At 40.0% G+C, this 14,736-nt stretch overlaps 1 protein-coding gene across 1 annotated transcript in view; it reads right to left on the bottom strand.

Annotated features, from left to right (window-relative positions):
- Window positions 1-159: 159 nt before the first annotated feature.
- Window positions 160-14,736, bottom strand: part of reps2 (RALBP1 associated Eps domain containing 2) — a 27,610-nt gene continuing 13,033 nt past the window's right edge. Inside the window, 8 exon segments of the mRNA XM_017304502.1 lie at window positions 160-1,237; window positions 4,748-4,853; window positions 6,915-7,051; window positions 7,157-7,243; window positions 12,882-12,971; window positions 13,060-13,121; window positions 13,396-13,532; window positions 14,236-14,362. Of these exon segments, the coding sequence (XP_017159991.1) occupies window positions 1,169-1,237; window positions 4,748-4,853; window positions 6,915-7,051; window positions 7,157-7,243; window positions 12,882-12,971; window positions 13,060-13,121; window positions 13,396-13,532; window positions 14,236-14,362 (815 nt within the window). The 3' untranslated portion in view covers window positions 160-1,168.

Below are 14,736 nucleotides of genomic sequence, written 5' to 3' on the forward strand. Positions count from 1 at the left end.
ATACTAACAGAAGAAAACTCCTGAGATTTCTGTCAGAATAATCGTTTTAGCATCCGATTGGAAGCTCTTGCTGGTTCTTCCAACATCTGCATCGTTCAGAGTAACGAGTCAGATTTACACATAAGCTTTGCAGCAATGAAAAAAAGGATCAGTCAGGCATTAAAAATAGACATCTTTATTGACTGTTCTGATTTGCATCTCGTCGGTGCATGACTTCAAGTTATTTTCACAATCCAGTTCACAACATCTTAGCACACATGCAGTAACAGACATGCCAACATGGAGCTCACCAACTCCTCGATCATCCTGTGAATCAAACTAATGGCAGAAAGCAAGCTGTAGATGTGGGCTCAAACTCATCTAGCGCATATGGGATATCGTCAGGAGGAGGTAAAGTAAAACTGGCATCAAAGTTCAAAAATTACAAGAATATATTAAAAAAGACTGGTTTAAATCAAAAACAGCAACTTTTCAAGTGAATTGTGCAGATCTGATAAAAATCAGTTAACATTCTTCAGTGTGTCGTTCTGCATTTTAGTCTCACATACTCAAGTTTTTTTTTTTTTTTGCCTACCTCTTTTCCCGCTGTATTTATATTTTTAAGATGGAAAATGGAATCTGTAGCACCTTTATCTGCTTCATATGATATATGCTGGGACTAATGCGACGCCCTGTAAATTTAAAAACACAAGTTGTCGTGATTGCCACAGGAAATGGACATTCAGACTCACAGGAGTGTGTGCAAACTACTACATGTGGTGCAAACGTTTACATGTAGAAACTAACAAGACATCAGAAAGGAAAGAATAAGTTAGTCGTCATATTTTACATGTGCTGACATACAATGATATTTAAAAAAAAAAAGCACAATTTTATTTTTTCCTTCACATCATTAAATCTAATAGTGATTGGGTTCGGGGGTTCCTGATTAAACAAGGATTCCCCGTTTGTCAAGTCAACAATTCGATTTTTGCTTCTAAAATGTCTGAGCCCTTTGAGATTTACATTGCGTTTATAAGAAAAACCTAAACTTCAGCATCAAAACGTTGCTCTCTTTAACCGAATCCGAGCTGATGGGTTTTGACGCAAATGCTGGCTCGGCGACCCCAGCTGGACATCGGCGACCCCAGCCGGACCTCGGCGACCCCAGCCGGACCTCGGCGACCCGTCACGTCGAGGCCAGGGGCCGCAGGAGCTCCAGCTGGGACTCCAAGGTGACTCTCTCCTGGTGAACCACCTGCAGTCAAACACAAGGAAGCACGAGCTCTGATCAAGTTCACACGGAACAAAAGTTCCACCTCGGGCACGTTTACCCTTGTTTGCTTTGTTTACCATGGTGACGACAGGAGCGAACTCAAAAGGCTGCCTTGTTTATTCCCTCATAAACCCACAGGGTTGAACAAAACGGAAAAGTAACACTGAGCCAAAAGCTCAATTTGATGTGATGACAAATGTAATGTGGCGGCGATATCAACAATCTGATCCCGTCACTTCTTTTTACACTCGCTTACTCAAAAAGAAAAGCAGGTTCATCTCCTGGGTGAACCAGGTGGGTACATAGCATTAGCTTAGTGCATTTTTGCTCAAGTGAAAGTAGAAAGTAACAGTCCATGAAATTACTCAAGAATAAATTAGTATTTAGTAAAAAAACAACAAACATACGTCAATTAATTGATGTTAGTGATCAAAACATCAATTAATGTTTAAAACTTACATCATCAGATGGTCCAAAATGTAAAAGATACTTGGAAATGTTGGTATTTTGAAGAACAAAATGAAAGTATTTCATGTAAGTAACAATTACAAAATAAAAATCAGGAAAAGGAGGCAATTTTTCCCAAATCAATTTCTTTCAATGTAAAACTTCTGAAACATTAACAAAAACTGAAGGTGGGTGTCTGTATCTGGTGAATGTTTGGTTATAAATAAGTGTGTTCGTCATTCTGGTTTCTAGTGCAAATATCTTCGTTCCCTTTAAATCAGACAAAACTGACTTAAAAGTAACTTTTCAGCAAGTTACAGGAGCTTGCTTTAGGTAAAAAATTCCTTAATATTGATGAAAATGCCAGATCGTTTCACTTACGACGTGGGGAAAAAAATATTGTCGCAAATAAGATAATCTACCAGCGGAATTAGTACTTTTTCAAATCAATATTAATGAATTTTTGACTTGCAACAAGTTCCTAGATCTTGCTTAAATGATACTTGTATGTTAGCATATTTGAAATACAACAAAACTAAGGTATTTGCACTAGAAACTAGAGTAAAATTACTTCGTAAGATTTTGTGTTTTTGCAGTGTGTTTACATGACCTTTGAAGGCAGTTTTTTTGCAAGGAATTTTATTGAGGGGAATGAGATCAAATGTCGATATTTATTTGCAAAAAAATATTGTAAACTACGTGATTTCACTCCAGTTTGTGACCATGCACTAACAGCTGTCGGTCTACGTAAAATTCCATAAATAATGTGGAAAAATTTACACTCTAAGAACCTGTCTTTTTTACAAAAAACTACCTCAACCAGGAAAATCCCCATGACGTGAAGAATATGAAGTTGTCAAACACCCGGAGATAAGATCGGATACGTTCCGAATTCAAATGCTGAGGGGATCATGGATTTGTCCTGAAGAAAGAGTCCAGGGTGGGTTCCCTCGTAATATCTCCACACATGGAATAAATTATGAAGTGAAGCTGGAATATTTGCTTCATGTCCAGCACCAGCCGACGTTCAGGGAATACCGACCCAATCTTTCTGAGTGAGTAGGTGTCTCATAACCGTTATTGGTTGTCGCTACGCGGAATGACGTAATATAACTACTTCCTTCTGCGAGGGCCGTAAAATGATTCCACTGCAAAAGCACGAAACCTAACCAAGTATTTTTGGTCCAGTTTCTAGTGCAAATATGTCAGCACACTGGAAATATGACAAAACTAACTTACAAGAAGCTTTTCAGCAAGATATTTGAGCTCGTTTTGAGTCAATGATTCCTTAATATTGATGAATAAACTGGTCCCAATGGCAGATTATTTCACTGATTACACAACATTGTTCCCTTGTTATAAGAGAAACAATCGGCCAGTGGAAGCAGCACTTTTTCATCAATATTAAGGAATTATTGACTCAAAACAAGCTGATATATCCTGCTGAAAAGCTACTTATAGGTTATTTCAACTGTACTAAGATAGTTGATCTAGGAACTGGGCTAGAAATACTTGGCAAGGTTTCGCACCGTAAAGTCAGACATAAAGCTTTCTCTCCATCCTGCAGTGTCCCTGCAGTGGAGATGCCTGATGGGCCCTGGCTCTAATTTGGAGAGGACAGTTGTGCCGGGGCCCGTTCGGTATTCCAATAAGGCCCGGCTCTATATAAAGACACGTATGCCTGTCTCTGCAGAATTTCTCGAATGCTTTGGGGACGCAGTGGAATTAGAATGAGCGTAAATCATACCCAGGTGACCTTTTGAGCAAAACCGAAAATCTGATTATTAAAGAGCTTAAACTCTTGGAGGAATCCAACTGGATCTCAAAAAAAAAAAAAAAAGGGAGGGGAGGGGAGCGCCTGTTGCTCACCCCTCTCCTCTTTTGTGTTCCCCAGCCTCTGTCGTAAAGAGCGCCGCAAGGTTTCACTCTCGGATCGCTTACAGGGGAAAATGACAGGCATGCAGCATGTGTTGGCAGCGAGGCCGTGTGTGCCACAGGCAGATCCCTAACGCAAACAGCCGAGTCTTTGCCATTCGTTCTGCCGTGAGTGACGGAGCAGAGAGGTCGGGGTTCAGTGGGGTGGGAGTAGGGGGGACTTTTCACCGAATTGGACCGGTGGGAGTGCTGGCTGTTGGCTGAAAACAAGGAGGATTCACACAAACAGCGCGTCCGTGGGTAAACCAGGGTGTAAGCCTCTGTCCCCGTTGTTGGATTGAACTGTCAAGATTCAAACGTCACTGCCTTTAATCTCCCGAGGGAACAGTTTTCCCATTCCGGGTCTCCCTCTACACCACCCCGGGGGAGGTGGAGGTCTTGGAATGTCGTCAGGTTCACATAGATAAACGCACACTCCCCTTAGCAAAGCTCTCCGTGGGTAACCACTGATCCCAGGCCAGATTGTTCATCATGAAGGAGGCAGAGACTTTTCTAGTCTCAACTGGAAATGTTTTAGGTTAGCAATGCTTATGTTACAATACAAAATACTGATTTTCATTACCAATAAACGACAAATGTTCCTACTATGGTCAGGGTTTACATAGGGAATGGAACCAGAGAGGGAAGGAAGAGAAGGAAGGAGGGAAGGTAGGAAGAAAGAATGAATGAAGGCAAAAAGAAATAAATGAGTAAAGAAAAAAACAAATAAAAGTAGGAAAGAAAGAAGGAAAAAAACAGGGGTGTCAGAGAGGTCAGACAAAAAGAAAAAATTGATGAAGAAAAAATTGACAAGGAAATAAAGAGAGGAAGGAAGGCAACAAAACAGAGGAAGGAGGAACAAGAAGGAATGGAAGGACTTTAGGGAAAGAGGAAGTATATGCATTCCCTGTTTAATTAAGATCAGATATGTTTTTTACTTTATGTTCAAATTATTATTATTTTTATATTGAATTGAAGTATATGAGCAAAAAAATAGACGAGGAAGAAAGGACACAGCAGCTACAATATAGGACAATAAAAAATGTTTTTTCATTATTGAATTTTCTTTTCGTTGTTGTCTGGAGTGTGCGGTAACCGAGGCGACCGTATGCTGAGTGAAGTGGCTCTCACCTTCAGCTGCTGCTGGAGCTCGCTGTTGAGACGCCGCAGCACGGCGTTGGTCTCCCGGTTCTTACGGATCGCCATCTGGATTTCTCTCTTCTGTCGGGACAGCAGCCTGACGGAGGGATTTAGTCAGATTTATTAGCCTTTACGCTCCACACTCTCCAGGTACAAAAGTATATAAAAAGTCCCTTTAATCAGTTTGGAAATGGAACGAATTGTTCCAAACATTGCGCAGTAAAAGCGCCGTATCCGTCTGCAGGCAGTCAGCGTTGTTATTGATAGCCGCTGTCTACTTTACAGCAAGGAGACAGGGACACACATGCTAAAGTCGTTATGTCTTTTTTTTTTTTTTTAATATCAGATAAAGTGTCCATTCTGGGTGGATTTCATGGATTCTCCCACATTACACAACCGAGTGTGGACTTATCCAGATTCCTGAAAACATTGCCCCAGTACACAAAATCTCCATCAGTTAATGAAGTACCTGCAAGTTATTAAAGCCAATTATCCGCATTCGGAAAGCAACCATCAAACTGACTGGTAACTATGGTAACAAGGTGTATTAAAAACCCGCTTTTAGCTTTCACTGGAGTAATTTAATTTCAAAATGAAGATTTAGGTCAAACAATCCAAACCCTTCGAAAAGCCAGTTCCCCTCCTCGCCTGTGGCGGCGCTACACCAAGAACTACAGAAGGAAACGACATAAAAAACTCTGAAGAAGAAGAGCGCAACTTCCTTCGTCACAAAATGCAAACGAAAATAGAGCGTTGTCCGATTTTAGCAAATGTCTTTTGTCTTTGGTAAAAGACTGCGAGCCATTTCTCCCGCCAACACTAGACGCTCGAGTTTGTTTTGGTTGTATTTACCCAGAATGCACTGCGCCATAGTTCACCTCCTGCTTTTGGAGCGGTCTTCAACAAAACCAAAGCATAGGTTTTTATGGCCCAAACCACTTAGACTTTCTAGAACAGCAAACTATAGAGTCAAGTTAAAGCGGATTAAACGAGGCTGGTGTGAATTCACTCTTAGAAAGGTAACATTTCTGATTTTAGGCAAGAAAAGCCTCTCATAAACATGGGTTCAAACTCATTCTTGTTTGTCACATTTCCAGTTTGTTTAAATTATGCAGCCATCACACTTAATGTGGATATGGGAGCAGCTATTTTCTAAGCTCAACACACATCTGTATAACTTATACAGGCTGTTCTCTCATCTTTCCCATGGTTGAGAGTAGCTAACAGAAATGGGCATGTATGTTAAGTCATATTTCTGTTATGGTTTCCGGTAAGTGAAGAACTGGTCATTCTGCTGAATTCATTCTGAATGTGGGATTCTTCCACAGGAATAAATGTATTCACATTTTATTACAGTAAGGTAAATTCACTGCAATTAAAAGGTTAAAATTGTTAACACTTTTTCTGCAGTTTTACAATATTTCTATTTATTGCTGGAAATCAAGTTGTATTTATTTGTTGCATTTATTTTAAATGTAATGTGAAAAAAATGGACGTGTTTTTGGCTCAATACATGTTTTGAGCACTAGATGGCAGCGCAACAAGAGCTACATGTTAACACGACGACAAACAGAGGTTTATTTACTCATTCAGGTCACAAAAACACATAATTTTTGACAGATTTTTTCTTTGTTTTGACTCTTGAGGAACTAAAACTTATTCATCTACATGTCATCATCACATGATCCTCAGTTTGACTTAACTTTATCACTGCAAAAGTGATAAAGTTTTGAGTATCAATGACTCAAAAGTTGAGTCATTGATACTCAACTTTTGCAGTTGAGTATAGATCTATATCTATCTGGTTTCTGTGGTAATTTCTTATGAAAAGGGACACATTTTGTTCATTATGATTGATTTGTAAACACAATCATAAGAGTAAAACATCCAAGAGGTGAATAATTTTTATAGGCACTGTAATGTGCACACAGCAATAGTTAAAAAAAAAACTAAAAATTTGGTACAATTTTCCTTCCACTTCACTATGTCACTTTAAATCCCAACTCACACTGAATCTGTGGTAGAAACGTGACAAAACGTGGAAAAATCCGAGAGTCGTGAATCGTGGAAGGCAAAAGTTTCGTAACCGCTTCTCAAACTTCAAACTTCTGCCTGATTGAATCAGGGAAAGCGTCAGAATTGAAAATCCGTCACTAACCTTTGGCTGGTTTTGGCAGGCGGTAGGAGCGGCATGGCAGGGGGCGGCGCTCCGGTCTCCAGGTTCTGGCTCTCCGGGTGGTACTTCCTCCGAATCGGCTTTTGTGGCGCCTGACCGTGAGGCGTGCCGGAGACGTCCTGAAATAAAATAAAAATAAAAAATAAATCAGCTCCTCCCAGCTGAAACACAACACTAAAATACACAAACCAGTGCAGTCTCTTTTTTTGTTGTCTTTTTGCCACCTGTTGGGAAGCGCTTCCTAGGTCTTCAGAACTCAGTCCAAACCTGGAGGCCAGACCCTGCTCTTCCAGCTTCACGCCGCTCTCCTCCTGTAACCCTCCCCCCAAAAAACAGAGGAGAAAGCAAAATGATGGAGGGACTTTTCCTGCAGGACGGGAGTGTTGATGTCATGATAGGGTGAGACGACATGAGAGCGCGGCTATAAAAGAGGCAGGATGAAATGCATCTGCTCCGACTAGCGGTAAATCAGCACCTTCCCTGCAGGATGGGGGCGCGGGGGTGAAAGACCGGGGAGGTGATGTACTGCTCTCCAGGAGCTTTAGGGAAGGAGGGCAGCCATGATGGATTAACTTACTTTTACTACACCTACTTGCTGCATTTCAGCCATTCTTCTCTTGCAGACGCAATGTTTGATTTATCGCCACCTGTTTTCAGTTAGCAGAGGTTAACAGTGCAAAAGTGTAAAGAAGGGCCTCACGCGTCCTACTTCTTCATTTCTTCTCTTTCCGCGGACGAGTTCATCTAAAGCGCGGCCGTCACACTCAGTTTTCAGTTTGAGGAAAGTGTTGATGAACCGGTTAAAGCAAGATAAAAAAATTGATGTTTTTTTTCTTTCTTCATATTTGTTAAAACTGTCATCAAGTTGTGTCGTCATAATACGACACAATCTGTGACAGTTTGAGCTCCACTGCCTCCTCCCTGAGCTGCATTGCTCCCGGTCAAAAAACAACCAATCAGAACAAGGAGGAGTGTTTTAGAGCTGTCAATCAACCTTGTATACGCACTAAACAACGTATCGTTGCAGAAAAAATAATTATCTGGCCTTATCAGTGGCCATGATCCCAACTGGACTGAGCATTCAGAATGAACAGTCACATGGAGGTGATTGACAGCGCTAAGACCCGCCTCCTTGCTCTGATTGGTTGTTTTTACTTAGCACTGGGAGAAGGCAGAGGAGCGTGATCCCCCCCCACAGATTATCTGTCTCATGATATACTGACTGTTTCAACACAAATGTAAGAAATAAATAAATAAGTACTTCTTCCCTCCAGGAATTTGTGATTTTTTAAATGATTTTTCTTTGCAGTCAAAATGACCGATTTCATGGCACTACTTTAGAAATATGTGCAGGGAATTTTGTGATATGTGTGATGGTTAAATGTGTGTTGTTTTTTTTTTATTGCTCTCCACATCAATCTCAGATTATAAATTGACTTCAAGTAAGGCTGAGGCAGCAGTGTAGTAGAGGTAAAAGGTACTGCCACCTACAGGTGGGAGTTAGCATCACTTTAATCCAGCGTTTCTCAATTCCAGTCCTCAGGCTCCCCTGCTCTGCATGTTTTAGATGTGCCTCTACTCCAGAACAGTTGATTCAAATGATTGCATGACCATCAAGTACTTCAGAGGCCTGTTAATCACCAAAATATTCAATCCAGGTGTGTAGCAGAAGGGAAATACCTAAAACATGCAGGGCAGGGGGGCGTGAGGACCAGAATTGAGAAACGCTGCTTTAATCAAATGTTTTTGACAATTTTTGTTCCAGAAAATTAGTAATAAACTAACAATTATGCATCAGTATGAAAAAATCTGATTCTTAGTGAATTTCCACAAAAATCCTTAGAGACCGATTTGCACACAGTTGTTATCTTGAAGGTTCCATTTGTGTTTCTTCCAGAATCTAGAAGACCATGTGAAGAGCGCTGGCGGGCCACATTCGGCCCCCAGCCCTCGAGTTTGCACTTGCAATCTAAAGGTTCAGTGCTGCTGCCGCCATTTTAGACCTGGCTAAAATTCTCAAAAGGTTTAAAACAAACAAAAAAAAAAAACTGACTCTGCTCCTAAACACACCCAAGAAACCTCAAGAAATATTAAGCAGAGAATGCAGCCGACTCTCCCACTGACTGCATGTGAAACACGACCGCAGCCTGGAAACATTTTAATGCACCGGAGCGGTTGGTGCAGTAGCTGCGGAGCTTTATTAGCCCCAGGGGCAGCATGTGTGGTCGCCTCAGCTACAGGTCACAGCCGCTGGCTGCGCCGTCACTGTCACGTTGTGAGAGGAGTCGCTTTTTAAAAAGCAGACGAGGTCAGCTGGACTAATGAGGTGCAAAAACCAATAGAGAGCTCCTCCAAACTGAAGAGGAGCAAGAAAAAAAGAAAAAAAAAGTTTGCTTCACATAACACCTTGCTCCCTCAACAGCTACAGATTTTGCCACATTTCAACCAAAAACCTGAAGGTGTTTTATGCCACGTTCCTGCATAAAATGAATTTTGTAGGAGGAAAGAAGTTTACAGACAAAAATTCTGAAAAGTGTGACAAAGGTCTGTTTTTAGCCCAGAAACTCCTGAATAAAAAAAAACAAAAAAGGTATCTTATTTACAATGGAGTATTAGGGCCATAAAGAGAAGAAAACTAAAATAAAATGACAAAAATAGTCATAATATTACCAGAATAAACCAGTACAATAATAAAGTGTTATTGTTGTATCATTTCATCCTTATTCTCGTAATTTGATGATGTTTTTATTTTCTTGGTGTGGCTTTAATGCTCTGTCGTAAGAAGTCGCACTGCAAAACTTACAAAATCCCACTAACTATTTCTAGTGAAACATTTTCAGTACACTTAAAAATGAGAAGACTAACTTGCAAGTAACATTTCAGAAAGATATGAGAGATTGTTTAAGTCAGTATTGATAAAAAAATAAATAAAAATAAAGCAGTAGTTCCACTGGCAGATTACTTCACTTCTAGCATGAAATATTTCTTGTTATAAGTAAAATAATCTGCTAGTGAAACTAGCAATTTGCTGAAAAGTTACTTGTAAGTTAGGTTTGTCCTAATTTAAGTGTACTGAGAATTCGTTACTAGAAGAAACTAGAAAAGAAATAGTTTGCAAGATTTTGTTTTATTCCAATGCACCAGGTCTTTATGGAAGTGCAGTTTGCCCCAATTCCTGTAGAGGGAGCAGTCAGTCTGTGGTATGTGCTCTGGGTACACGAGGATCAACTTTGACCTTTTCGGCCTGCATCCAAAATGAAGTGTGTGTGTGTGTGTGTGTATTTGTGTGGTGTTAAACCAACAATGATGTTTTTCCTTTCGTTCACTCCAAGCTGATTGGACTGAATGAGAAGCAGAATGGAGCAGAACAAAGGAAGGTTCTGGATGAAACCCGGTTAGAGGACACGGAACCAGAGATGGAACAGAATTGTTTAGATTAATGGTCCAACTTCAGTCCAAGTGCATTTTCAAAGGCATCAGAGTTCTGGACACACTTGAATTAAATGAACGGGTCCGGCACCAGGCTTCTGCACAACATGAGGACATTGAGAGATGATTCAGGCGTGTTGGAGTAGACATGCATTTAAAGGTCAGCTGTCAAGGATTTAGATCAAGGCATATTTATGTTTTAGAGAGGCCCAAAGTCCGGGCCGAAATTTAAACTGAAAAAAACGTTTTTCTACAGAGTATGGACCCAAGAGGGTTTGCTCACTGCACTTGTAGGATGTTATTTTGTGGAAAATGTTAAAAACCTGGAATCAATTTCCTTCCACTTCGCAATTATGCACTACTTTGTGTCAGTCTGTCACATGAAATCCCATTAAAACACTTTGAGGCTCTAAGTGAAAAAATGAAGTGGTATAAATATCACTGCAAGGTTCTGTGAGGTTTCATCTTATCGATCCACTGCAGCTGAAATGTGTGCAAAGTTGACGACATTAGCAGTCCTGACGGCCGAATCCAACCGCTTCAGAATCGCAGCGACTGCACAGCGGGACAGAGAAAGTAAATAAAAATGATGAGAATAAAGTCATTTCATCCAGATTGTTCATCTTTAAAGTGACGACAACGGGGTTTTACAATGGAGTATCAGGGCCAAGCCAAGAAAACTTTAAAAAATAAAGTTACGAGAAAAAAGTCATGATGACAAAGTCGTAGTATTATGAGAATAAAGTTACGCTACAAAAATAATGTTATATTACGAAAATAAAGTCAAAATAATATAAAAATTAAGTCAATAACAAAATAATAAAGTGATATTACAAGAATAAAATTAGAATATTATACCTTTATTCTCATAATATTCTGACCATATTATTATATTTTTATTATTTTATTCTTGTAGTTTTATCTTTTTTATTTCTTAGCTCCAATACTCCATTGTACAAACCTGTTGGTCACTTTAGAGACCTGGATGAAATGTGAAGGAGTTTTAGAAAATATGGACTGGACTTTTTATTTTTGTTTTTTGAATAAAGGATTTAGTATGAGGCTGTAAACTCATCAGCACCTCTCGGATTTACCTGCCTGTTTCCCACATCTCTCATTTCTCTCTGAGGATTCGGGGCCCGGGACCCGGGGCCGGTTCAGGTTACAGTTTATCTCACCAAGTGAAAAAAACCATACACACACAGCATACACGAATCTGCGGGATAATCCGCTGCGGCTGGCTTTTATGAAGCTAAACGTCAACTGTACGGTGGAGGAGCGGAGCCGTCTCCATGGGAACTAAAGAAAGTCGGGATTAAATGAGACGAACGGAGACGAATGCTTCATAATGGGAAAAAACCAGGAGAATGATGGAAAACACGAGCGAGCATATGGGATAAACAGATGAGGCTGCGCTCGCCGATTGACCCAGGGGAAAAATTTATCTGGAGTTATTCGTTTCCTAAACACTGAAGAAATTTATGAAGCCAGTTATGATGATGTCAGGCGGCCTGATTCTCAGGTGAGTAATGGATAACTCATTTGTTTCCCGGCGTCTCCTGTGGTTTGGTATGCTGGGGGTGAGGAGTGCCGACTTTAGCCAAGATATGAGGCGATCATCAGTATACATGTTTAATAAAATATCCTTAAAAAGTTGATTTCAGTAACTCAGCTAAAAAAATAAAAAGAAAAAAATAAAAAGAAATCAAGTATCCAGATTAATTACACACAAAGCGGTAAATTTGATGATTAAGGCTCACAACTAATACACAAAATCATACCAAGTATTTTTTATCTAGCTTTTAGTTCAATTATCTTATTAAGTTTGAAATAAGACAAAACTTATTGACAAGTAGCTTTTCAGTAGGAGCTTGTTTTAAGACAACAATTCCTTAACGTTGGTTAAAAATGTTCTAGTTCCACTCTCGTATTATTTTATATATGTAAGAATATTTCTTTCCCATAAGTGAAACAATCTCCTAGTGAAACTAATATGTTTTAAAGTATCATTGACTTAAAACAAATTTCTATGTCTTTTGTCTAGCACTAGACTTTGTCTACCACTAGAAACTAGACAAAGTTACTTAGTAGGATTTTGTGTTTTTACAGTGTAAAAAACCCCAAATTCAGTTTTCAGTATATTACAGTATGACTAATAATAAAAAAACATAACTTGGTTCCACCTAAAACTAACTTACAAGTGACTTTTCAGTAAGATATAGGAGCTTGTTTATCATTTAATATTGGTTTAAAAAGTACTAGTTCCGCTGGTAGATTATTTTACTTATAACTAAGTTATAAGTTAAATAATCTGCCACAGGAACCAGCACTTTTTATTAAAAGTGCTTGTAATCAAGTTTTATCTCATCTCAAGTGCTAAGATATTTGCACCAGAAACTAGACCAGAAATATTTGGTAAACTTCAGTGTTTTTGCAGAAACAGGTTCCGGTTCTGTTTGCTCCATTTAAAAACAAAACCAAATCCGGCTTACGGAGAAATGAGATCTTTTGAAAACTCACCTCTTCTCTAAAGTGACTGAAGTCAGCAAAGTTCGGCTGCTGAACTTTACTCTGGGAAGCTTGCTCCGACACCTTGAGGAAATGAGGAACCTGAAAAGAGAAAATGTAATGTTCTGATTCCAAAAAAAAAAAAAAAAAAACAAGAAAAGAATTCCCACATCGGCACAGAGGAACTCACCTGTGAGGCCGACGGTCTGGGAGGCAGAGCTGGAGGAGGCAGCAGCCATCCGCTTTTCACCCCTAAAAAAGACAAAAAAAAAACCAAAGGGCTCAGCTCCACATTCAAGGTCTTTGTTCTCTGGACGCAGGACTAAAATAAAACATTTATTTCACATCCAGAACCTGACTTCCACCTATCGGAGCAGTAAAAAAATCACCGCTTCTGCTTTTGTCCCCTCGAAAAGAGAACTGCTGGTGAAAACCTGACGAGTCGGGCGTAGTGCAGCACAGGGCTGCTTCGCCTTCCGCGTGTCGGCGGGGGGAACATTGTGGGCGGAGCCAGGCGAGGTCATACCTGGAGCGCCCTGCTGGAAGAGCTTGTTGAGGTCCAGCGAGGAGGCCCTGGAGTGGGTCTTATGAGGGCGGGGCGGAGGCGTGGGCGGCTCCTCCACCTTCTTTATGGCGTCGTCGATGGAAGTGCTGGAGTACGACCTGCAGGCGGACAAAATGCACAGCCGGACGATGAGTGAACCTACAAAATAGTCTCAATAGTTTCACCTACAAGTGTCTGGATGACCTCAGATTGAACTAAATCATCATTTAAAGGGACGGTAGTCATTTTATAGGACAATCAAGTAACTATGTTACCTTCAGTTGTTATAAAAATGCTGTATATATACATATTGGTGAAACATTGTCTCTTTAAGTAGCTCCTGCTCTTAAAGAGACAAGAGCTCTTCACAACAGTGTTCCTCCACTTTAACGTCGTTCTTCAGAGCATTTGACTGAGAAGTTGCTCGTATAACGAGACCTGTACTTCTACCGGCTGTTTGCTAATTGCTGCTGCCGCTAGTCTGGAGGAGCTGCGTGGAAGGCGAAGCGTGGTGAGGGCTCTTTGGATTGTTAAAAGCTGCAGACCTCTGCTTCAAGTTAACAATTGTGTGCTTACCAGTCAAACCAAAGTAATTTTTATCTGTACGGTGAAAAATTATGTCAATATGAAAAGATGTTCAGTAATAGTAATATTTAACTGTAAGAAGGGCTCGCTGAATGCAGAGGCAGCTATTTGATGATATTTTAACAGTTTGGTAATGGGTTTCGTCAATAGATTCTGTTGTTATAACATGACAAAGTGTGAAAAAGTTCAAGCGTGTTTCTTTTAAAAGTGCAACCATTTTTCTAATTTTCTCGTTACCTTTGTCTCGTTTTTGTTCTCATCTGCGGGTCTAATTCCTGATGCGACTCTGAGGCGACATGAAACAGAAACACAGCAGTGACACTTTCAGTTTTGGTTAAGTGCTTTTGTTAATGAGAAGCAGTTACTTTGCTTCAGCCACCAGCCAGCGCTCGGGTTAGGCAGCTCAGTCAAACCTGCACATAATCAGCACTCATAAATACATATAACTATAAGACGTATCGGCAAAATGTTTCCATAATGAAAAAGTGCTGCCTCCACTGGCAGATTATTCTCACTTATACGAGGAAAATTACCCCATGTTGTAAGTGAAATAATCTGCCAGTGAAACACGCACTTTTTCATCAATATTAAGGAATTATTGATTTTAAAACAAGCTGCTGTATCTTGCTGAAAAGTTACTTGTAAGCTAGTTTTGTCTCATTTCAATTAAACTATATTTACACTAGAAACTAGACCAAAAAATACTTGGTAAGATTTTGTTTTTGCTGTGTAACCCCC

Source organism: Poecilia reticulata, linkage group LG4 (genome assembly GCF_000633615.1).
Source record: "Poecilia reticulata strain Guanapo linkage group LG4, Guppy_female_1.0+MT, whole genome shotgun sequence".
NCBI classification, from domain to species: Eukaryota; Metazoa; Chordata; class Actinopteri; order Cyprinodontiformes; family Poeciliidae; genus Poecilia; species Poecilia reticulata.